Source organism: Pseudonaja textilis, chromosome 1, assembly GCF_049901715.1.
Source record: "Pseudonaja textilis isolate UNSWEBS1 chromosome 1, rPseTex1.2, whole genome shotgun sequence".
Classification (NCBI taxonomy): Eukaryota; Metazoa; Chordata; class Lepidosauria; order Squamata; family Elapidae; genus Pseudonaja; species Pseudonaja textilis.
This window is the reverse complement of record NC_141990.1, coordinates 309,341,496-309,365,497: the sequence shown is the minus strand read 5'-3', so window position 1 is coordinate 309,365,497 and position 24,002 is coordinate 309,341,496. Positions and strand designations below refer to the sequence as shown.

Below are 24,002 nucleotides of genomic sequence, written 5' to 3'. Positions count from 1 at the left end.
CTTGCTCAAACAGCAAATACTGTTTCAGTTTCTGAACAGTCTTCAACTCTCACACACTGACAGGATGCTAGCCAGATGAAAACCGATGGATACTAGTAGGCAGAGACAGAATTCCCCTCCCCCTTATTTCCCTTCCCCAAAACTAAGCCCAACTACATAGTTTTGCACTAGAACTAGTTTTGTACTAGAACTAGTTTTGTAGCGAAGCACGGGTATCGAGCTAGTCTCTTAAGATTATAATATTGAAAAGCACCTCTATACTAGTGCATACAATAAATGGCTCGGCAGAATCTTTGTTTCTGCATTGAATATTTTATAGGATAAAGGAACCACTTGCTTTGAAATGTAAGGAACATTTATTTCTGCTTTCAAAGGTATAACGATCATTCCAGACAGACTCTCCTGAATACTGAGCTCTAAGGAAGAGCCAGAATTACTTTTCCAACATAGAAGGAAACATTCACACGTCCTCAGAAACAGACTTGCAATTCGAATTGCCAGTCAACATGTTGTGAACTAGAGTTTTGTTTTTGTTTTTTAAATAAAAGCTTCTTCAGAGTACAGGTAGTCCTTGACTTACAACAATTCATTTAGTGACCATTCAAAGTTACAATGGCACTGAAAAAACTGACTTGCGACCATTTTCCCACTTACAACCATTGTAGAACCCTCATGGTTACATGGTCCAAATTTGGGTGCTTGGCAATTGGCTTACAATTATGATGGTTGCAGTGTTCCAGGGTCATCTGATCACCTTTTGGGACCTTCAGGCAAGCAAAGTCAATAAGCCAGATTCACTTAACAACTATGTTACTAACTTGACAACTACAGCGATTCACTTAATGACACTGGCAAGAAAGGTCGTAAAATGGAGCAAAACCCACATAACAAACTTAGCAACAAAAATTTTGGGATCAATTGTGATCGTAAGAGAACTAATGGCATGCAAGTTGTTTCCATTGGTATCACTCTCCAAATATCAGTTTCATGGTTCTTCAGTTAAGACAGAGGCCTCCAAACTTGGCAACTTTAAGACTTATGGACTTCAACTCCCAGATTCTCCAGCCAGCATAATTGGCTGGAGAATTCTGGGAGTTGAAGTCCACAAGTCTTAAAGTTGCCAAGGTTGGGGACCCCCGACTTAAAGGGGTTTTTTTTGGTGGGGGGGATAGAAACTGAGATGCCTTTTGACTTCTCTGCTGCCTTTTTCACCCCTTTACCTTTCCCTGAGCTTGTGAAACTATGCTTCCTGAAGCAATCAGCGAGGATTAGCCAGACTTCCTGCCTGATAATGATAAAGAGATTTCAGAGCATGTGGGCTACAACCTTAGAGTGCCTTCTTCCAAGACGAGGGGGTCGGTCCATGGCTTCCCTAACAAAAAGAAGCACAGTTTGTTGTCTTCCGCTCCCACTCTTAAGTATGTAAATGAGTTCCAGATTTCAGGATTAGGAATCCAAATGTAAGGTTTAAAAAAGGGAAACAGGCATAGCTGAAGGATGAGTGTTTATCCAGCTGTAAATCCTGGAGATGATATATAGAGAAAACTTAGTCCACTTGAAAGCAATAGGAAACTATGAGTAAATTCCACAAAGCTATCAAAGAGAGTGGAATAATTATTAGTTGCTATCATGACATTTAAACGCCCTCCAGATGGGTTTGAAATCAACACTGGGATGGGATGGGATGGGAAGGAAGGCAGAATATAGACACAAAATATCTCCTCTCACTGATTTCCTTGCTGTTTTAGACAGTTCTGGGCCAACTACAGTGAACCCATGCTATGATGGCACCCACATTTGCGACACAATGGCACGATGCCAGCCAGGGCTTGGTCTGGATTACCTCTGTGAGTGCACCGCTGGGTACTGGGGAGATGGCAAAGAATGTGTAGGTGAGTAGGATAAATCTTTTACTTTTTGTCTTGTCTCAAAGCTCTTACATTTTATCCTAGGAATCTGCTGCAAGTTTACAGATTTGCTTTGGGGAGCAGCAGAAGCTACCTTTAGTAACTATTATTTGCAGAAGATGCTTCACTTTATTACTAAGTTGGCCCATTTCTGGTAAATTCACAAAATCTACTAGAGAAAAACAGTTAAACATAGTCAAGACTAGTACATGGCATGCATATAGCTATTCCATCTTTAGCCTGGGGTGGCATCTTATGGGAACACAATTGCTAAATTAAATCATGGATACATCAGTATTATGGAAGGTTGTAGTTCAACAACATCTGAGAAGCCCATGTTGCTTTTTCTGAATAAATTGCCAATGGATCTGTATGAATTTGGATTGGACCATTTCTTACCCTACAAGAGATACCAAGATCTGAACTTAGACCCACCTACAAAGCAATGGCTTACTATTACGTTAGCACTCTTCCCAAATGCAGGTAGTCATCGCTTAATGACTGACCTATTTGATAATCATTCAAGTGAACCACAGTGCTGAAAAAATCACTTTATGACTGGTTCTCACACTTACAAATGTTGCAGCATTCTGTAATCAAATGATTGCTGTTTATATGCTTCACAACTGGTTTCTCACAAGCAGAGTCGATGGAGAAGCTGGCAGTAAAATCACAAGACGCAGTCATATGATGTCTTGCTTAGAAACGGATTGCTCCATCACTGGACAGACCACCATCTGTCTGAAATGATATAATTTTTCCTGAGATGATAGAAGGCCTCCAGCCTTGGGCAGAGGGTTGGACTAGAATAGCAGTCCCCAGATTTTCCGGCTTGGCAGCCTGAGGGGAGGGAGAGTGAATGGTTTTGTGTAAGTGGCAGGTGTGTGTGAGAGCATGCACAGCTCCATTTGCACAAGCAGTGGGTATGTGCACCTGCTGCTCGTGTCAACTCAAAAATATTTCTCTGGTCTTTTAGAGTTGTCAGCAGAGAGGGAGTAATGCATACCGTAGATAATTGCTAGGCGGTCAAAGCTTCTGGCACACAAGATTATTACTGGAGAGCATGATTGATGACTCTTGGCTATGGATGTGTCCCATTAGAGAATATACATCCAGGGGGTGGGTGGGGGAAGACCAGGGTCAAGGGTAAGATGAATGAAGTGTCTTAGTGTCAGCTGCACCCAGGTAACACCAACATGTTCATTCTTAATAAATGATTTTTTTAAAACTCTGAGAGATATGGCTAGAGACTCATGATTCGAATGGGGGTGGATTGTCGGAGCCCTGACAGCTTGCACAAGTGGAGCTTTACGCGTGAGTGCTCATCACTTGCACAAATGGAGCTGCACACACACTGCTTGTACAGCTTGGTTCCAAACGGGCTGTGGCCCAGGGGTTGGGGACTCCTAGACTAGAGGATCTCCTCTTCCAGCCCTGTGATCCTTTGATTCTATGAGATAGGATAAACTTATTTCAGACTGTAGTAGCTTTACGTACCCGAGGTCTGTTTCTTTCCAGACCTGTGCTAAATTAAAGGGAAGTTCATTTCTACCCATCTGCTAGTATCGGTTAAGGATGAACTGGTGTTTTCAAGACATTTCAGAGATTATTAAGCTTTGGGACTTCCCACCTGCAAACATCTGGAATCATTTGGCCCCAGTTGTGTTTTCATAGCTGAAACAAGGTTGAATGTCCTGGCTGGAATGAGCTAGATGAGAAGCCAGGGAGTCAATGGTTATAATATGAAATGGGCTGTAATATGGAAATTGGAAATATGGAAATATTAATGAAAGCTTTCCTGCTTTAGGCCTGGATGTTGATTTGTGCCATTCGTCTTTTTGCTCCTTCTCAGATGTCAATGAATGTACTGAGGGCTTCAGCAGATGCAGCCAGGGTGCTCTGTGCATCAATACACCGGGCAGCTATCGATGTGAATGTCCCAGAGGATACCAGTTGGCACCTAACCGGGCTTCCTGCATAGGTATGGAATTGCTTTATTTTGAAGGGTGCCTGCCCTGAACAGAGGGAATACAAGACCTGGCATAATTGACCAAAAATTTGCAGTTTGGGGAGAGCAAAAAAGAAGAGGCCATGAGATAAAATAGCATATTGTACAAAGTCTAATGATTATCAGTATTCTCAACTAATAGAATTATCTCTTAAGATCAAATCCTCTTCCTTGAGATCTGTTACATTCTCCCCCTTTCTCTTACTCAGAAACATACAACATACTCATTTTTCTTTCGGAGTCCTTGGTGCTCTCTGAATTTAGTTTTTTGCTTGCAGAAGTTTCAGTAACAAACTAGGTAACATCATCAGTGCTAGTAGTGTGGGGATTTCCCCCTGTTTATAAAGTAGCTTGCTTTGAAGGTGTTGGTAGAAATGTGGTTTTTTTTTCTAAATTAGGTTGGTAATTCCTGAATTAGGTTATTGTTTTTTGCTTGATTGTTAGTCTGGGGTTAATTCCTACTTATCTGACAGTTGACTGATGGAAAGGATGTGTACTGCTTTTTTTGTTTCTTTCTTAACTTTTTATTGTCTCTTTTGAATGGTGTGTAAATGCGGTTCATCTCTATGTATCTGTTGATGGCTGATTTGTCTCAATGCCAAGATTCCAAGAATTTCATAGTGGTTTTGAATTTATGTTGATCTAGGATGCTCAGTTTCATAGTAGAAACTGTAGTTGACTTTGTCTATATCTTTCCATGTCTCTCTCTTGTTTATGTCTCTAGTCATATTAGGCATGTTGAGGTCAGTACACCATAGATATTAGACCCAGTTTTATCCCAAGCATATTCATCGTATTTGGTACAAGACCTAATGTTTCCCTAATCCAGAGACATCCACAGGAGTCTTTAAGCCACCTGTTTTGGAATGTGTTCATCAACCAAAAGGCACATGTGGTATAGAGCAGGGGTCTCCAACCTTGGCAACTTTAAACCTGGAGGATTTCAACTCCTAGAATTCCAGCAAAAATGGCTGGGGAATTCTAGGAGTTGAAGTCCTCCAGGCTTAAAGTTGCCAAGGTTGGAGACCCCTAGTATTAAAGAATTACACTCACTTGATGTCAGCAACCTGACATCAAATACACTAAATGTCCATTTCATTATGGTCCTCTGTATCATGAGGCCTCCCTTCCCACAGTTTGCCATTGGGTTTCTGGCTGGAGTCCAACATGAAAAGTTCTGATGAGAGAAGTTCCTGTTGTTAGTTTTGTTTTGGGTCTTCGGTTTCACTTGATTTTTAATTTGTATTGTATTGTTTGCTAATTTGGGCAGATTGTTAATCTGCTTCGTAGTTGTACATCTTTTAAATAATAATCCATTCTCTTTTATTTTCTTGTTAAGAAATGAGAATCTCAGGAAGCAGAAATTCTGTTGGATGTTTGAGCAATCTTGATAATTAGAATTCCTTGCCTCCATATGACAGATATGACATATGATAGATCTATATATGTGTGTGTGTATGTATATATATATGCATCTGTATATAAAAGGATGCATGAACTACTTTAGCAGGTGTAACCAATAACACAATGTTTGGCCTTTCTTTTGTCACAGATTTCTCTGATTTGAATGGGAAATGAATGTTTGTTTTCCAGCCTGTTTTTAATTAACTTTCCACTGACAACTAAGAAGTTGTCAAGAAAAGGCAGGGAGGTTGGAAATTGGGAGACTGGAGGTAGATGAGAAAGAGAAGAAACTTGAGAATCTATTTGGAAAGTCCAGCCTGCTGCTTTACTGCCCGAGGTTTTACTTGGTATTGTTGACATGAATTTTGACGATAAAGATTAAAACAGCCCAACTGCGAAATACATTAAATAAAACAAATGCTATATTTGGCAAGGGGAGTCTGTTTTCAGTGCTTTTGTATTATTCCAGAATGAACCAATTCTCATATGTCACAAACTAAACCTTTAAGTTGCTGGAAAATTCTGCCGATGAATTTTGTCTTGGGAATCCTACTATTTACTCTTTATAAATCATGTAAATTCTCTAGCTCTAGAGTCAGGTGAGGCATAGTACTGTATAAAAAGTTTAGATCTCCTCCCCCTCTTATACATTTCTCTACAGTACTATTTCTAATGCTTTCTTTGAAAAAACAAAAGGTTTTATGCACAGTGAGTGCAAGCTTTTGCGGTCAGCTCTGATTAAAATCAGTGGAAAGCTGTAAAGTTATTTTGATGTAAAGCACCAGGAACAGGTTATAAATTTGAATAAAGGAAGGAGCAGCAGGAAGATGTTTAGTACTTTCCCTCTTATTTTTAAGAAAAGGCAATACCCTTCTCATCCTGCAAATGTTTCATCTTCAGTGGGCAAAATAATTTCTTAACCATTGAAGTCAGCTGAGTATGTGTGTGTGTGTGTTTCTTTGAGTTTGCCCCAGAGGGTAATATATATATTGTAATATAAGAGAGTCCTACATTTCCTGCCCTTATACTGGGGTAGTTACTGTAATCTGGAACATAACTGTAGGATAAAGGATGAACCATTTGGGTTTGGGGAGAAAAGGGGCATTTAAAAATGCACAGGAGGGCTCATTCTTCAAAGAAGCTGCGACTTTCCCCAGGACTGCAGGATTGAATTGTGGGGTCCTTGGTGCTCTCTGAGCTTGGTTGTTTTCTTGCAGACATTTCATTACCCAAATTTGTTTCCTTGGCTGCTCATTCTCAGAAGTCTTCTTCAATACCAAAGTCCGAAGGTGTCAATACTTTTTCCTATTCTGCTTCTTTAAAGTCCACCCACAACCCATGACACATAGACAATCTTAATGTTGTGCCCAGCAAATCCTGACCATGTGATATCACTGCTTTTTCCATTGCAAACTTTTCCCCTGCAGAACATGCTGTTAGCAGCTCCTGATCATGAAGAGGCTGTCCATGCTGACTTAGATGACTCATCTGTAATCTAGAAACCTAAGAGTTCAAAGAGTCATTGAGGCCACTCAGCCTGATTGCTTGCTCAGTGCAGGAATGCAAATAATTATCTTACCTCTGCTGGAAATCCTCAAGGGCTTCCCATCACTTCCCTTGCAAGGAAAATGAATTGCAGTGTAGCAATTGACTTCTCTTCCTCCTCTCCCAATTTTAACCTTTTCAGCTATTGGTCCACCACCCAATCCTTGTGAAACAGGGACTCACAACTGTGATTCAGCTGACCGGGCACGATGTATCTATCATGGAGGCGTTTCATTCAGCTGCCTGTGCCTAACTGGTTATGCTGGCAATGGGCACAACTGCACAGGTAATTGACAGATAGTTGTAATGGGCACGGCATGTGGGAAAGACCTTGGGGATGAAGAGATGCTACCGAGGAAATAGTCAAATAAGAGATAGCTGGATAGTTGGAGGGGCAACAAAGACCTTCCCTATAAAAGGCCCTCCCTAGTTTCTCAGGCTGTAAAGGAGATGGGGACAATTATCCTTTCAGATTCACCAGATTAATCATATGGGAATCATAATCTACATAAGCTAATTCCAGCTTTTTGTAAAGCTATGACAAAATATTGCAAATTTGAAAATACAGTTTTTCCCCAATCTGCCCCCAAACATCAGTCTATCAAAAAACTGTTGATGTTGGATTAGGGGTAAAAATGTCTCTGTATCCAGACCAGTGAGATGGACTGGAAAAATCCTGAATTTGTTTGTTTGTTTCCTGCCTTTATTGTTTTTATAAATAACTCAGGGCAGCAACACATACAATACTGTGTTCTCCTTGTATCTTCCTTCAACAACCACTCTATGAAGAGAGATAGGCTGAGAAAGAGTGACTGGGCCAAAATTATCCTGCTGGCTTTCATGCCTAAAATGGGACTAAAACTCACAATCTCCTGGCTTGTAGCCTGGATGCCTTAACTACAAAACAAAACTGGCTCTTATTCTAAATTGTAGAACGTTTCAAATGAGTGTGCTTTTGCCTAGTACCTTCATCTCAATATCCACATTCAACACAAAGATTTGGGCTACCTTATTTGTGAGTGTGGAATAACCATGAAATCTCTGCTTCTCTCTCTCTCTCTCTTTTTGGAACAGCCACTAAAAAAAAAGCAAACATATACAACTTTGACAAAATTCCCAGAAAACCTTGACAATGCAAACCATTCTGGTGTGTATATACCTCTAGTTCAGATTGATTCCAAACTGAATCCAATCTTGATGTTTTCTATCTCTTTGACAGATGTGGATGAATGTCAGGAAGAAAAATGCCACCAAGCTGCCATTTGCCACAATTCACCTGGCTCCTTCACCTGCAGCTGTCGGGCTGGCTTTGTGGGGGATGGTTTCCAGTGCACTCCAGGTAGGGGTCCAAAGGTGGGATAGTTACAAAACCATCAAAATGCCCATCCATCCCCACCTTTCAGTGCAAGATCTTCAGCTCCCCAAGTACAGTTACCCAAGAACAGGTTGCTGATTTACAATCACAGTTGAGCCCAACATTTCTGTTACTAAGTAAGAAATTTGTTAAGTAAGTTTTGCCCTATTTTACGACCTTTCTTGCTACAGCGGTTAAGTAAATTATCGCAATTGTTAGGTTACTAACATGGTTATTAAGTGAATCTGGCTTCCCTGTTGACTTTGCTTGTCTTACAAGGTTACAAAAGGTGATCACGTGACCCTGGGACACTCCGACCATTATAAATACAAGTCAGCGCCAATCATCTGAATTTTGATCTCATGACCATGGGGATGCTGCAATGGTCATAAATGTGAAATTGGTCATAGGTCACTTTTTTCAGTGCCGTTCAGTGCCACTTGAATGGTCACTAAATGAACTGCTGTAAGTCAAGGACTACTTGTATACGTTTCTTTAGCTGGGGGGTGGATTTCCCAGTTGTGCTAATAGCGCACATCCTCCTCCTTCCATCACATCTTTGTGCTGCTGTGTCCCACTGGGTTTCACAGTAGCTTTCAATAAGATGATGTGACATCCATGGCCCAAGAATTCCAGCACTCAAAAATATCAGTATTGATACTTCTATATTAGATACCATTGTTTCCCTGAAAATAAGACCTTGAGTTATATTTTTTGCCATCAAAAAAAGGTACCAGGTCTTATTTTGGGGGGGAGATGTCATCCACTGACTCATCTCACTTGCATGCATTGTCCCCGGTCTCCTTTTTGCTTCAGGAACTTATTCGGCTTTGGATAGTTGCAGCCAGGCCTCGCATACCTCGGCCCATTTCTTCTGCAGCCAGCAAGGCTTTCCTGCTTTCCTGAAGGCCTCTGTAGCTGATAACAGAGCTTCGGATCGATCTGGAGCTCTGTTATCGGCTGCAGAGGCCTTCAGGAAACCTTTTTGGCTGCTGAAGAAATGGACCAAGGTATGCAAGACCTGGCTGCAACTATCCAAAGGTAAGGAGTAGGCCTGCTCCACCCCTCCCATCCCCACACTAGTTTAATTTTTACCCATGCACCCTGGAGTGGGTGGGATCTTAATAAGGGCTTATTTTGGAGGTAGGTCTTATATTGGGTGCATGTGTAAAAAATCAAGCTAGAACTTACTTTCTGAGTAGATCGTATTTTTGGGAAAACATGGTAGTACTGGTAATAATTTAAAATCTGCAGAACTTCTGCAAGCTGTATTGATAAGTTTGCTGGCCATTTTTCCTGGCTCCGTTTCTTGCCCTAGGCTGTCCATCACAGGAGATGCTTTCGAAAGCTCATTCTTGCTGCCGAGACCCCAGTGTTACAACCTCATATTTCCTTCTGACCCACAGAAAGTGTGACAGGACTGACTCGTTGTCAACATGAGCGACTGTATTCCAGCCAGAGAGGTTCCCCCATTCCAGGAGGGCCTCATGTGCCTGAATGTGATGAGAAAGGAAACTACCGGCCACTTCAGTGCCATGGCAGCACCGGGCAGTGTTGGTGTGTTGACACTGATGGCCAAGAGATTCCTGGGAGCAGAATCCCTCCAGGTGATGCCCCACCACGTTGCAGGATTCCAGGTTGGTTGCTTAAAAATGTATATATAGCCTTACGTCACTAACAACCCTCTCCCAAAATAAAACAACAGAAGCACTTAAAGTACGTAACACTACAATACAGTTAAAACAGAAAATTTAGTTCATTACTTTTCTGCACTGATTGGCATTTCTACATGATTTAGAGTCGACCTTGCTGGCTTGGAAATTCTGAGAGTTGAAGTCTATAAGTTTTAAAGTTGTCCAGGTTGGACACTCCTGATTTAGGCAAATGTTTAGACAAAACTGCAAACAGAATCTATGACTTGTCTTCCCTAAAGTCAGAGAAGGGAACATCTTTTCTTCTTTTTTCTCCATCTGAACTGAGAACTAAGAGATTGCTCACCTTTTCTCAATGTGATGAGTTGCCATCATCCTTAAAAAGCTTGATTAGTAGTTTGAAACCTAAAGCTAAGCCTGATGACCAGACTTAGCTCTGGGAAGATTGGCTTTCTTGGTAAGAAAGAGCTAACAGTCAAGCTTTGCCCTTTCACATTGTTCCCAGCAGTGGTGGGATTCAAAAAATGTTACTACTGGTTCTGTGGGCGTGGCTTGGTGGGCATGACAGGGAAGGATACTGCAAAATCCCCATTCCCTCCCCACTCCACTACCCTGCTTTCCAGCTCTGTTCTCCTGTGCAGGGCAACAAAAGAAGACCCAGCCAATCAGCTGGGACTTTGGAAGCAGCGAATAGATGAGGGTGGGGGCAGTCAGAGGTGATATTTACCAGTTCTCCAAACTACTCAAAATTTCCGCCACCAGTTCTCCAGAACTGGTCGGAACCTGCTGAATGCCACCACTGGTTGCAAGTTATAATTCATTGAACTCAGTGGTGCGTTTCAAAATTTTTTTACCACTGGTTCGGTGGGTGTGGCTTGGTGGGCGCTTTGTGCATGTGTGCGCGAAACATGCACTTTGCGCAGGCGCAGAGACTTTCCGACTCACTTCCTGCAATCCTGCACTCTTCCTGTTGCTTCAGCAGCTGCCGTGTGGCAATCTGCTGTGCCGTGCAAAGCAGCTGTGCTTCAAAAGCAGGAAATAAAGGTTAGTATGGGAGCCCGGGTGGGTGGGCGGGCGGGTCAAACAGCAGAGTGTTGGAGAAAACTGGTTCAGTCTCCACTGCTCATCGGCACTACTGGCTCGGCAGAACCAGGCCGAACCGGTAGAATACCACCACTGATTAAATTGTCCATCTGTTCCCCTTCCTCACCTTCTGTATGTATATGAAAGGCACTTCATTTTTTTTTTTACTTGGCACAGCTTATTTTGCAGTTTTTAATATTTTGTTTATTTCCCTGGCTTTGAGAAGGGGTAAGAATTTACAGAGAACATTTATCCCTTCTCCAATAAACAGAGATTTTTTTCTTGTTCTGGCTCTGTTGTTAGCATCACTTATTATTATTATAGCTCTTAAAATTTAGTTCTTTATCTTCTGTAAGGGAAAAGTAAGATTTTTCGGGAGGCTGCCATTTGCAGTGTGGATTTCTTGTGTTTTTGCCAAAATGTACCATAGGAGCTGTGGTGGTGCAGTGATTAGAATGCAGTATTGCAGGCTAACTCTGCCCAGTGCCAAGAGTTTGATCCTGACCAGTTCAAAGCTCAGCCTTCCATCTTTCCAAGTCAGTAAAATGAGGACCCAGATTGCTGGGGACAATATGCTGACTCTGTAAATACTGAGAGGGCTGTAATGCACTGTGAAGCGGTAGATAAGTCTAAGTGCTGTTTCTACCATACACTTAATCTAGCACAATCTAACTCTCTCCACTTTGTGCCTCTCAACCTTGGTACCTTTAAGATTGAATGGACATCTATTTCCAGAATTCCCAGGCCAACATGTCAGCAAGGTTGAGAAATCTTGCTCTAAAGGAACTTCATGAAACTTGAACCTGGAGGGGGCTGAAAAGCATGTTCATAGAGCTCTTCATTTTTCCATTACTAATTTTTTATAACTCCAACAGGAAAATAAGAATTTGGGACTACGGCATTGTCCTTGGCTCACTTCTCTTTATGCTGTTTAGGAAAACCCTGTTCCAGCAAGGTCAAATTCTACAAGGCAACCCAGTTCCTTTCCCAGATCAAAAGGCAGATGGTGTTGAAATGTACTTATTTGCCAGCAAATAATGCAGGATGCAGCAGAATGACCAGAGCTTAATTTAACTTTGATTTACGCAGTCTTTAAATGCATATCTTAAAGATATGGCTAGCTTTTCTTGGCTTTCGTTTCACCATATGTCAAATTATGAGGTTGAAGGTGGAAAGAACAAATCTGTGGGGGAAGCTTCCTCTTTTTTGTGGGCTGATCTGGCTTAGATCAGTGGCTTCTTTGAATCTGGAATCTTGTTTTTTGGGCGCCATCTCTTTCTTTTCTTTTATGGACAGCATATTAGAAGAACTTAAAAATCCTTTGCATCTGCCTATTTTTATTATACACTTTCCCTTGGAATTGATGATGTAATCCAAACATTGGAATGATGAGGATCACATTTTTCTGTAACTAAAGTAAATGCAAAGAAACTCAGCTATTACATTTGTCCTCTAGTATCTGACAAATATAGGGGAGACCTGTATGTCAATGTGGTCTTCCCCACCCTTATACCCCCCAGTTGTCCTGGACTACTGCTGCAGTTTAGCCCATCTGGAAAATAATAAGTTGGTAAAGATTGCCATTCGGTGTTTTTGCACTGCAGAAGAAATAGAATTCTTCAGATTGACTTTCAAAATTCAGACTGGAAAATGTCTGAATTTTAAAGCATTTGGCAAGGCCCTCCAAGAATTGGCTCTCAGCTCCCTTTATTGTGTTGTTGTGAAGGCCCTGAAAGCATGTCAGAGACTACTGCTGACCCTTTCTCTGAATGACTCCATTCGGGGATAAGACTTCTTATGGCAGTGGGAAGCATTGATTGCAGGCATACCTTTTGAATGTCCCTATGTCTCAGCCCATGGTGAATTAAGCAATGCTCACCTCCCTCTCACAGTGCCTAGAAGTTGTTAAGAGCTGGATGGGGAGCAGCAGGCTGAAACCGAAGCTGGCAAAACGAAATGACTCTGGCTTTGGGGTTCTTTGGTCCATGGACAATTGGCATCTTTGGTCTTGGATGGGGTTGCACTGCCTCAGACAGACCCGGTGTGTAATCTGGGGGGTTCTCCTGGACTCCTGTTCAAGAAACAGTTGCATTTTGTGGTCAGGAGGGCCTTTATGCTACTGCAACTTGTGCATTAATTATACTCTTCCCTGGACCTGCTCATGGTCACCCATGCCCTAGTCCCCTTACCTCTTGACTATTGCAATGTGCTCTATATGGTGCTGCCCTTGGAAAACATCCAGGAGCTGCAAGTGGTTCAAAATGGAGTAGCCTCTGTGGTTTTGTGCAAGACTACATTTGCATACCTGTCCCCTCTCTTACTGGAGCTGCATTGATTGCTGTTCTGCTTCCGGGTTTAGCCCTTCATGATTTCGGGCCAGGTTATTTTAAGGACCTTCTTATTCTGGTTACATCTACATGACCTACCAGAGTGGGGAGGCCTGGTATGTTAAGGAGATCTATCTAATGGGATGATGAAGAAGGACCCATCAGTGGCTCCCATCAGTGGTGGTATGCTACCAGATTGGACAGGTTCACCCATCAGTGGTGGTATGCTACCAGATTGGACAGGTTCACCCAAACCAGTTGTAAAAATAATTACCAGTATAGCCCAACTGGTTCCTCCGATGATCAGCTGAGAGGATAAAAGAAGCGACAAGCTCATGGGTGGATGGGAGGGTTGCTCCTAGCTTTTCCTTTCTTCATCCTCTCAGCTGATTGGCGCATTAGGGGTGCATGTGTGTGCATGTTAGGGGTGCATGTGCATGCATGTGCGCAATCACCCACCAAACCAGTAGCAACCAAGGTAGGAATCCACTACTGGCTCCCACCCTGTGGAATATAATCTCTGCAAAGATAAGATTGGCCCCCACCTTGATACCCATTGTGATGACCCAGAGCATGGCACAAAGGCAACACAGTCACATAAGTAAGAAAAGCCCCTTTAATACCTCCAACTTTGCCCCCAAAGTCAAGTTACCTTTGGCTGGAGAAAAAACTCTCCCAAGAACAGTCTTTACGTGAAGGAAATTCAATCCGAAAACAAAGTACATATAAACTGTAAATAAAAATCCACACAAACCACGCTGTAGCAATTAACTGGACAGGGCAGGAGAAGGAATTGCAGACTTCAAAGGCCAACAAAACACACACAGTTGGGAAGACGCCAGGAACCCAGATAAGTCTCAACAAAACAAAATAACTCATGATTTGTTTCCAACAAGTTGCTGTGCGCAAACTCCCTTTTTAAACATTGTGTTCCCAGTGCAGCTAATGAAGGGAATCAGGGCCCTTTCCTCCCCCATAAGCCATGCAACTCATGTTGCTCCCTTCTCTGTTCCTTCCTGCGTGCCCTAGGATGAAGAGAGGGTGGGCTTGGATCTGCCTCTGAATTCCCTCTGCCTTGCTCTACCTGTCTCCTGCTCTGCCCAGCCAGACTTTACCCTTCCCAGTTTCTTCCACAGGCAACGGAGCCAAACTCCCACTCCCTGACAGCTGCTCGGCCTCCCCCTTGGAATCAGATTCGACAGGGGCATGACACCCCTTTTGAAGATGTGGTTTTGCCAGTAGGTCTAATAAATAGTTTATTAGATTGTTCGTGCCAGGGAATTGAGGGTTTAGTGGCTTTTGTCATTCGGCGTTTTATTTTTGAAAGCCTCTAGGAGTCACCATGAATGAGTTGGGGTGGATATGTAAATAAATAGCTTTTATACAGTTCAGGCTTCACATGGTTCATATGATGGTATCAGCTTCAGTCCTATAATTCTTTCTATCGTTAGAGCCAACTCAGAGGCCACAAACGATGTGTGAACGCTGGAGACAGAGCCTGCTGGAACATTATGGAGGCAGACCCCAGAGTGACCAGTATGTGCCCCAATGTGACCCTCTGGGAAACTTTAACCCACTACAGTGTCATGGAAATAGCGGCTACTGCTGGTGTGTGGATGAACATGGCCGGGAAATTCAAGGCACTCGATCGGAGCCTGGGGTACCCCCTGCATGTAAGAGGATGACAATGATTCACAAAGCTCTGAGCTGGGAATCTTTTTAAATCTTTTTTGAGCTTAGGGGCAACAGGGGATTTGTCGAATAACAATGTGACATTACCAGGGATGGATAAAAAGCTAAATCAAATATATGTTAATTAATCATGTCAGGTTGTTTGTTAATTGAATTATTTGGTATCTAAATCTGCATTAAGACAGGAACAATAGTTCTGAAATGGAAAGTATGTTTCATCTTTATATCTTGGAAAATGCATCTTCTGATCCTTGTGAGGGGAGTCAGCAAATGTATTTTGAGAGTAATAGATTTAGAAGCACCAGTAGACCTGTGTTACACTGTTAGAAATACATATATATGTGTATGTGTGTAAAGTCCGATTCCAGAATGGCGCTCCCTTTTAATTAATTGAAGGAATCTTTAAAAAAAGAAAACATAGTGGGTTTTTGTTAAACACTTAGTGTAGTTCGTGTAATGTTTTAAGAATGTTTACACAGCTTCCCAATTCCAGACTAATACTTGAAGCAGCTTTGAAATGTAGATTTAAAAATTCCTACATAGTCTTATTAAAAAGCAGCTGCAGTACTGATATAATCCTTCAGTTTAGCAGAAAATTGGAATATAGAGTTGTCCTTGTTTAGCAACCACAATGGGAATTGGCAACTCAGTCATTAAACAAAGCAGTCTGTCAACTCATAAAACATTCCTATGCCTATTTTAGTAGTTGCCATAAAAAGGGGGGGAAAGCGAAAGTACATTCCAACTCTTATCTTTAAAAGATTGTAACTAAAATATCAGAGTTTTTGAATATATTTAATTGGAGAATGTGAATGATGACACCCAGCCTGTGAATGTGCTCAATTGGAGAATCTGGTTTATGAGACATCCAGGGAGAAAGGGGAAACAGGGTCACAGATGACTGTAAATTACGAATGCCGGAGTTGGCTTCATACAGGGCAGGGCCAGTATGTTGCCTCTAACGAATCCTTTGAAGTTTTTTGAAGTTTGGCTCGAGAATCATGATTTAATTAGAGCGATTGCTGGAATCTTGACACAGTCATCAATTAAAACTACAACTCTGCTTCTGATTTTCTTTCAGCTTTCCTTTGCTTTACAGACCTGCAAATATTGTAAATGCAAGGATTGGTTGTAAAGTTATATTTATTTTCATCACTGTTATAACTGTGAACAAGGCAGTTGCTAAATGAGCACTACCTGTACATTTTATGAGTAAATGTATAAACTCAGCAAAGAATAAAATCAGGGGATCCCACAAAGGTAATCAGCAGGAGACAGAGGGCTGGAAAAACACACCCTTTAATAGCTCCAAGGGGACGTGCCATTGAAATGAACTTCCTAGCTTAGAGAGCTTCACACGCTGGAGAAAGAGCCATCATGTTTCAGCAGCCATCCTTCAGAAGGAGGTGTGAAGAAAGGCAGCTGTTTCATGTTGTGATTTAGACTGCCAGGCAGACTGGCCTTAGGTGGAGAAACAGGTCTTTCATTCTTGTGACCCAGTGATGTCTCACTTTTGCCCACAGGCCTTCCCAGCGTCCCTCCTCCAACCATCCGTCCAACTCCACGTCCTGAGATAATTCTGCCTGGATCTGGGACATTCTTGCTCTATGCTCAGGGCCAGCAAATCGGTTCCTTGCCACTGAACGGAACGAGGTTTAAGAAGGAGGCAGCGAAGACGGTTCTCTCACTGCATGTAATGTATTTCCATGCAAGGTGGGGACAAGTCTTGGGAGGGGGCTGGATTTTAGTACGAGGAGGTTGATAGAATTATGGTCCCTTAATGAATCAGGGGCTCCAAGAGACATTGTTCTTGAACTTTCTTTTTGGTGGCCCTTGGACCTCCTTCCAACTTCAATTGCTAAAAATGGGTGTCCTGCTGTTTTGAAGTGGGAAATAGCAGCCAAATAGATGTATAGCAATGGGGGGAAAAAACGAAAACAAAACTTTATCACCTTTCCTCCCCAACGCAGATGCAGCACATTTGTGTGACAGTTATCATTGTCATAGAATTGAATAGAATTGGAAGGGCCCATTGGAGCTACCGTCTGCTCCACAAAGAAATTCAAATTATAAATAGTCCTTGACTTACAACCATAATTGAGCCTGGAATTGTGGTCATAAATGGTTGTAGTCCTCAATCAAAACATCATGTGATCAGACTAGAAGTTATGACCATTTTTATAACAGTCCCTAAATGAACATAGTGAACATAGTCATTAAAAAAATATGTTTTCCCCAATCGTTATTTGCTGGAAAATCAGAAATAAATGCTTGAAACCAGGGAAAGAGTCACAAATTACCATGGGGGTCCTGCAAGCGGTTGTTAAGGGTTAGCCCTTAGTCAAGTGCCCAAAATGATACTTCAGCTGCATTTACAATTTAAACAAAGCTGAAGTCCACTATGTTCAACATAGTCTTTAGCTACATTGCTTATTAAGATCTATAGCAGAGGTCTCCAAATTTGACAACTTTAAGACTTGTGGACTTCAACTCCCACAAGTTGAAGTCCACAAGTCTTAAAGTTGCCAAGTTTGAGGACCCCTGATCTATAGAAATCATAAAAAAAGACAGCAGATAATATAAAAATGCAAAATTTCATAATTAGGAGCAAAGCACCTTTTCCATCAGCAGACCATTGAGAGAATTGTAGAACTGACCATTATTTTGTATAATGTTTTGTATTTTTCATTGTAGGGTTCCATCATGGTAGGCATTGACTATGACTGCAGGGAGAAAATGATCTACTGGACAGATGTGGCAGCACGGACTATTAGCCGTGCAAGTCTGGAGCAGAGTGCGGATCCAGAGACCGTCATTAGTTCGGGTAGGTATTTGACATGCCCTGGATTAATATTATTGTGTTCTATTTGTTGATCCGCATTTTGAGTGGGAGCTTTGTTTGTTCCGATTGGCTGAGCAGCTTGACAGCGAACTATAAAAGGGAACTGTCAGACGGCATCAGCTGTTACCCGTCAGCTGGCCAATTTGGCAGCATATCAGCAGACTGGGGTAACCTGTTTCTTTGTTACAATAAACATTGTTTCGTTCATCAATGCCTGCCTCAGCTCATTTTTAGAAAGAATTTAATAAATATAATCCCTAGTTGGGGTTGGGAAGGAGTTTTCTCAGTCCAGTTTTTTAAAGCCCAAACTACATGAAATTGATAAAGTTTCTGTCGTTCTGTTTCACCAGAAAACCATATGTGTATTTTCTCAAAGAAAGCATTCATCTCCAGGATTCAGCTTGTGCAGTAGCTAAGCAAAGGTGTTGTGGCAAAAAGCCAACATCGCATACCCAGTGAAAAGATTGTTTGGGTAACGGAACAGAAAATGCACTGTAAAGCAGACAGCCAGCCAGCTTATTGGCTCTGTTGGTTTTAAGCCACCCTGACATATTCAGAGGATTTCTGCTCTGAAGCAAAGCAAAAATATTTGTTTAGCCATGTGTATTCATAATAGTAGAGTAGCTTTTTCATGTTTACATACGCCCAAATTAAACACACTAATAAGGGCAATAAACAGAAAAGTGCCCTTCTCCATTATGATATGAATTGCCTTGTTGTCTCACTGCCTTTTTGCGTCTAGTTAATCATTTCTAGAGACAAGCTTAAACAGTCAGTTATTAAACGTACACTTTCATGAGATTTATTTATATTGTAATTTTCATTCAAGAAATTTCAGGCTGAGGTCATGAATGGTCATTTAGCAATTGTCTGAATAAAGTTGTTTGCTTTATCAGCTGACCAAGAGGGACATGTGGGATAATCCTTCGTTACAACTTAGAATAACTTTACTGTCACTTTAAATGTACCCTAATCGGCATACATTAAAATGAAATTTCATTGCAAAGAGTCACCACCTCCAATGTACACTACATAAACATGACAAAATAAATAAATAAATAGTACAAAGTTACACATAGACCTACATATCTACGTATAGTATATGACACAGAGGAACCACACAGTCTAGTTCAGATGTATACATGTACTTGGCAAGAAAAACAAATCTTGCGAGTTTGCCAGACAGATGGCACAGGGAACAAAAGCTGTGATAGAATCTGACAATCCTGCTAGAAATATTTTTAAACCTCCTCCCAGAGGGGAGCAACAGAAAGAGACTGTAAAGTGGGTGTGTGGGGTATGACAACCCAGGGTGGGATACAAAACAAACACAGTCACAGAAAACAAGTGAAGTCCCTTTTATTCCTTCACTTTGCTTCCAAGCTCCAAATATTCTTGATGGAAGACAAAAAACTCCCACACAAACAGTTTGAAGAAGAAGGAAAAAAGCGATACAAACCAGGCAAGATAAGGGCTGGAGGGTGTCCACAGATAACACACACTGGGAAGGACACCAAACTTGGAGAGGAACCATAAACTAGAGATATCTCCATGCTTTGTTTCCAGTGTTTGCCCGTATGCAAGTCCGTCCTCTTATTCAGTTGTCACAGCTGCAGCCCATGAAGAGGATCAAGGACCATGTCTCTCCCTTATCCTCTCCTCCCTGCATGCCCTAGGATGGAGAGGGGATGGGCCTGGGTCCTCCTCTGATTGCTCAGCCAGCCTCTGCCCTTCCCCAGCCTTCTGAGGCACACTTCCACTCCCTGTTGACTGTTCCTCCTCTCCCTCAGAATCAGTCTCCACCAGGGGCATGACATGAGGTCTCTAACAAAGCTTTGAGCTCTAAGCACAGTATCCTGAATAACGGGAAGCAAGCTTTTTATAATCTTCTTGGCTGTCCTTACCACTCTCTGTATGGACTTTCTATCTAAGGCACTACTGCCACCAAACCAAACTTCCATAGGAAGATCTACAGACAGCTTCCTTGTCATTGCAAGTAGTCCTCAATTTATGAACATAATGGACCCCTTAGGGTCACAAAGTGGATAATCACGTGACCAACCTGATTTTACAACCTTTTTTGTGTGTGACAGCTGTTAAGCAAATGCTGAGGTTGTTAAGCGAATCCATTTAGTGTGTATGAGCTCTGCTCAAGTCTTGTCTGTCTTGTACAAGCAAACACTCCCTTCCCAACCAAACCTGGAGGTGTAAATAATGTGATAACGGTGATCAGAACAGCTTCTGATTGATTTCTTTTCCAAAGGACAGCTGACTTAATAGTAATTAGGAACTTCAGTAGGAAATTGATGGAGATGGCTTTCTCTTTTGGCAGGGTCTCAGGCTGTTCCAGCTATCTGAAGTCTCAGTGTGAGTCACTTCCTTAAAAAGGGAGGAGAAGGTGGGGTCAGGTGATGAGTTCTGCATAAGATTTGAATCAGCGAATATAATATTTTATAATGTAATACAACACATGCCTATTAATTAATATTTTTCATCATCTTTTGGCAGTAACCCCTCAGCCAAGACAAAATAGAAACACTATTGACAAAACAGCTCACAAACAGACCTACTGACTTACCATTATTACTAATATGATTAGCGCAAGCAGTTGTAAACTAATCATTCTGAGACACCAGGAAAATCAATTAAGGTTTATCTGTAGGTTGAGAGTGCAGAGCAGGGGGAACAAAGATGATTACGGGACTAAAGGCTAAACTATACAATGAACAGTTAGGCATGTGGAATCTGAGAAAAAGAAGGACTAGGGGTGACGTGATAGGAGTTTTCCAACATTTGAGCAGCTGTCCCAGAGATGTGTGTGTGTGTGTGTGTGTGTGTGTGTGTGTGACCTGTTTTCCAAAGCATTTGAGGGCAGGACAAGAAGTAATGGGTGGAAGTCTGTCAAAGAGAGATCCAACCTAAAGTTAAGGAGAAATTTCTGACAGTGAGAACAATTAGTCAGTTGGATGGCTTGCCTTCAAAAGTTGTGGGTGCGCCATCATTGGAGGTTTTTAAGAAGAGATTGGATAGCCATTTGTCCAGAATGGTATAAAGTCTTCTGCTTGAGCAAGGAGTTGGACTAGAAGACCTCCAAGGTCCCTTCCAAGTCTGTTATTCTATAAATTCTGTCTGAATCATTATCACAGATAATCCCTGTGTTCGCACCTTACAGGTAATCAGGATGGAGACCCAGCAACTGCAAATGTACAACCTGCTTAATTTAATGTTGAGGTTAACTTTAACCTTGCTTACTTTTCTCATGGTTGAATAGATGAGAAGCATGCTGTATGAACGTAGCCAAAAGGAGGCCTAGAGACAGGTGTTTTGAACTTCTGGGACTAAGGATGGACTTGTATGTGAGTCTTTCTGGTCCTAATTCAGTATCCTAGCACACAGCACTGATTTAGGCATTTATTGATGTTACACATAGGACAGGTTTGAGAAAATACAGATACAGTACACTCACACATTGGCAGATACAGTCAGTGATCTGTGAAGAGTGAGGGGCACTAAACACTACACTGAACAGAAAAAGCTATAAATTGTATGACAACTTGTGCCAAAATAATTTATTTATTGTATAATTTATTTAAACAAGCTCAATGATTTAGTGTTCCTAAAGTCCAGTAAATGGTTTGCTGGTTTCCCCTCCTTTAGGACTGATTAGCCCAGAAGGTCTTGCCATCGACCATCTCCGAAGAACCATGTTTTGGACGGACAGTGGCTTGGACAAAGTGGAGAGTGCCAAGCTGGATGGCACAGAACGGCGAGTGCTTTTTGCCAGTGACCTTGTCAACCCCCGTGCCATTGCAGTGGATCCCATCCATGGGTAAGGGCCTGGACCGTCTTGATGGTGTGTCAGCTTTGGGAAAAGAAAGAAAAGACAAAACAAAGCAAAGAAGAAGTTTATATACATTTATCTGCATATCTATCTTGGAGCCACTGAACTAAGTTGGCATTACAGGTAGTCCTTGACTTACAACCGTTATTAGGACCGGAAATCTGGTCCTAGAACAGTACTTTTGTAAGTTGAGGTACTCATGAGACTGGAAATATTTTTCTGACATTTTTCACCACTGTTAAGTGAAGTTGGCAGTCATTAAGCAAATGCAAGAGATTGTTAAGTGAATCCATTCATTGAAATGATATTTTTCCCAGAAACTAGCAAAAAATGCCAGAAACTAGTAAAAAAAATATCGTCAAGAATCACAGTCATGTGATACTTCTTCATCCTGTGCTGATGGATGATCTCACCCAGTGACTTTATGTAGATGTTAAAGGGGAAAGGGAGAGAATAAAGTTCTGCAGCACCCAGCAAACTGTGTCCTAGGATCAAACCATTCTTCCCCCTATACTGAATAGAACCAGCCCTGAAAGAAAGTGGGGAGTACTGTGGATTCTTCTAGAAGGATGTGATGTTTGATGGTATCAAAAACTACAGAGAGATCAAGGAAGGTCAGGGTGAACCTAGATGCACCAAAGATCATCCTTATGTGTGAAAGACACTTGGTACAGTACCTTTGCTTGAATTCCAACTGAAAGGGGTTCAAGTAATTTGTTTCTTCCAAGACCCTCTAGAACTGGAAGCCAACTGCCCTCTTAGCAATCTTTCCAAAGACCAGATGAAAATTGTCCAAATCTGCTGGATTGAATAGTGGCCAGTTTATTCATTGTGCTAAACGTCAAACAAATTATTATGCCTTAGGATTATGGATGATTTCATAATGAGCATAGGTTCTTAAAATAGACAAGCATAATTACCATTTCATCTAAAAGGGGGGCTTGAGATGAAAGATTGAAACTAAGAATGGTCTATTATGCTAATGCAGTGCATTAAGTTCTCAGATGATATAAATAGCATGGTGGGAACATCATTAAAAGTTTATTTTTTAACAATTCCATTCCATTCTCCCACTTGTATTTAGACAAACATAAATAATGTTACTGTAAAAGTGACAAAATCATGCTCAAGTAGTCTCTCTTCACTTTCGTGGATACATGATCTGCAGTCCATCCTTTCTGGAAAGAACTGGGTTAGGGAAGGTTGTTTTAAGTAATAAAAACAATTAAAATCAAACCCAAAGCAACTGATGTGAATTCCTAATTACTCCCGCAAAAGTTCTTTCTCTCCTTATGTATACCGGTTAGTGATGTGTCATGTAAGACAAGATGGTAGCCTAGGACAAGTTTTGTGAATTATCTCTAAATACGAGATTGTTCTCTTGGGAAGAGGCATGTAGTTGTCAGATTCCATATGGTTTTTCTCTCTTCTTTTGCTTAACTGCTTTTAAAGCCCAGGCAATCTTGGTTGCCTTTTAGGAATCTTTATTGGACAGACTGGAATCGTGAAGCTCCCAAAATTGAGACATCAACAGTGACTGGAGAAAACAGACGGATTTTGGTCAACCAAGACATTGGGTTGCCGAATGGGTTGACCTTTGATCATTTTTCAAAACTGATTTGTTGGGCAGATGCAGGTAACGTGGATTTTCTCGGGAGAAAGGAATGAGATTTCTGCATCAAGTATCCCACTTCTTGTTTTAGTTAAAAAAAATCCCATTGAAGGCTTTATTTATTTATTTAGCATAGGGCAAATACGTGACCTTATAGTGGTTCAGAAGTTAATGTCCAAGGTGGGTGAATTCAGAGTGTGATGGAACCAACCGTCGAAAGGCTGAGAGCGCTTTCTTGATGGTATAGTTGAGTGCTCTTCCACCCTTGGGGCTTTAGAAGGCCTGTTTTGTTTACCCCTTGCCATGTATTTAGAGAGCCAGGAGTTCTACAAAGATGTCTGACTGCTAACTGTTGTTAACTGCCAATTCTTCAATGTAGGCTGGTTGCCGATTGTTGCTAGTCATTTGATTCACACTACCGTGCTATCTAGGGTGCACCACAAGGAACTGAACTAGCTTCAAACACCCCCACCCCCCATTGAAGGCTAATCAATGGCAGTATGGAAATGGTGGGCCATACTTTGAATCAGACATGAGCCCAAGGGCCCTGACTCTTCTTTTGAAGTTTTTGGCCCTTTAACCAGTGTACAGACAAAAAAGGAGCTTTGGAGGGCTTTTCTCTTTCAGACTTTGTGTGTAAGAATCCTTCCTTGTTTTCGGAGTGAAGGACTTGGGTTCTTCGGGATGACAAGATGCAAGGAGCTCTTTGCTTAATGTTTTAGTTTGTACAGGAGA

General features: G+C 41.6%; 1 protein-coding gene across 1 annotated transcript in view; it reads left to right on the top strand.

The window, feature by feature from the left end:
• NID2 (nidogen 2) overlaps nucleotides 1-24,002 on the top strand; it is a 58,198-nt gene that overhangs the window by 29,199 nt on the left and 4,997 nt on the right. The window contains 10 exon segments of the mRNA XM_026698729.2: nucleotides 1,749-1,892; nucleotides 3,760-3,888; nucleotides 7,007-7,150; nucleotides 8,084-8,203; nucleotides 9,625-9,855; nucleotides 14,732-14,953; nucleotides 16,496-16,665; nucleotides 17,667-17,796; nucleotides 21,472-21,643; nucleotides 23,134-23,291. Of these exon segments, the coding sequence (XP_026554514.2) occupies nucleotides 1,749-1,892; nucleotides 3,760-3,888; nucleotides 7,007-7,150; nucleotides 8,084-8,203; nucleotides 9,625-9,855; nucleotides 14,732-14,953; nucleotides 16,496-16,665; nucleotides 17,667-17,796; nucleotides 21,472-21,643; nucleotides 23,134-23,291 (1,620 nt within the window).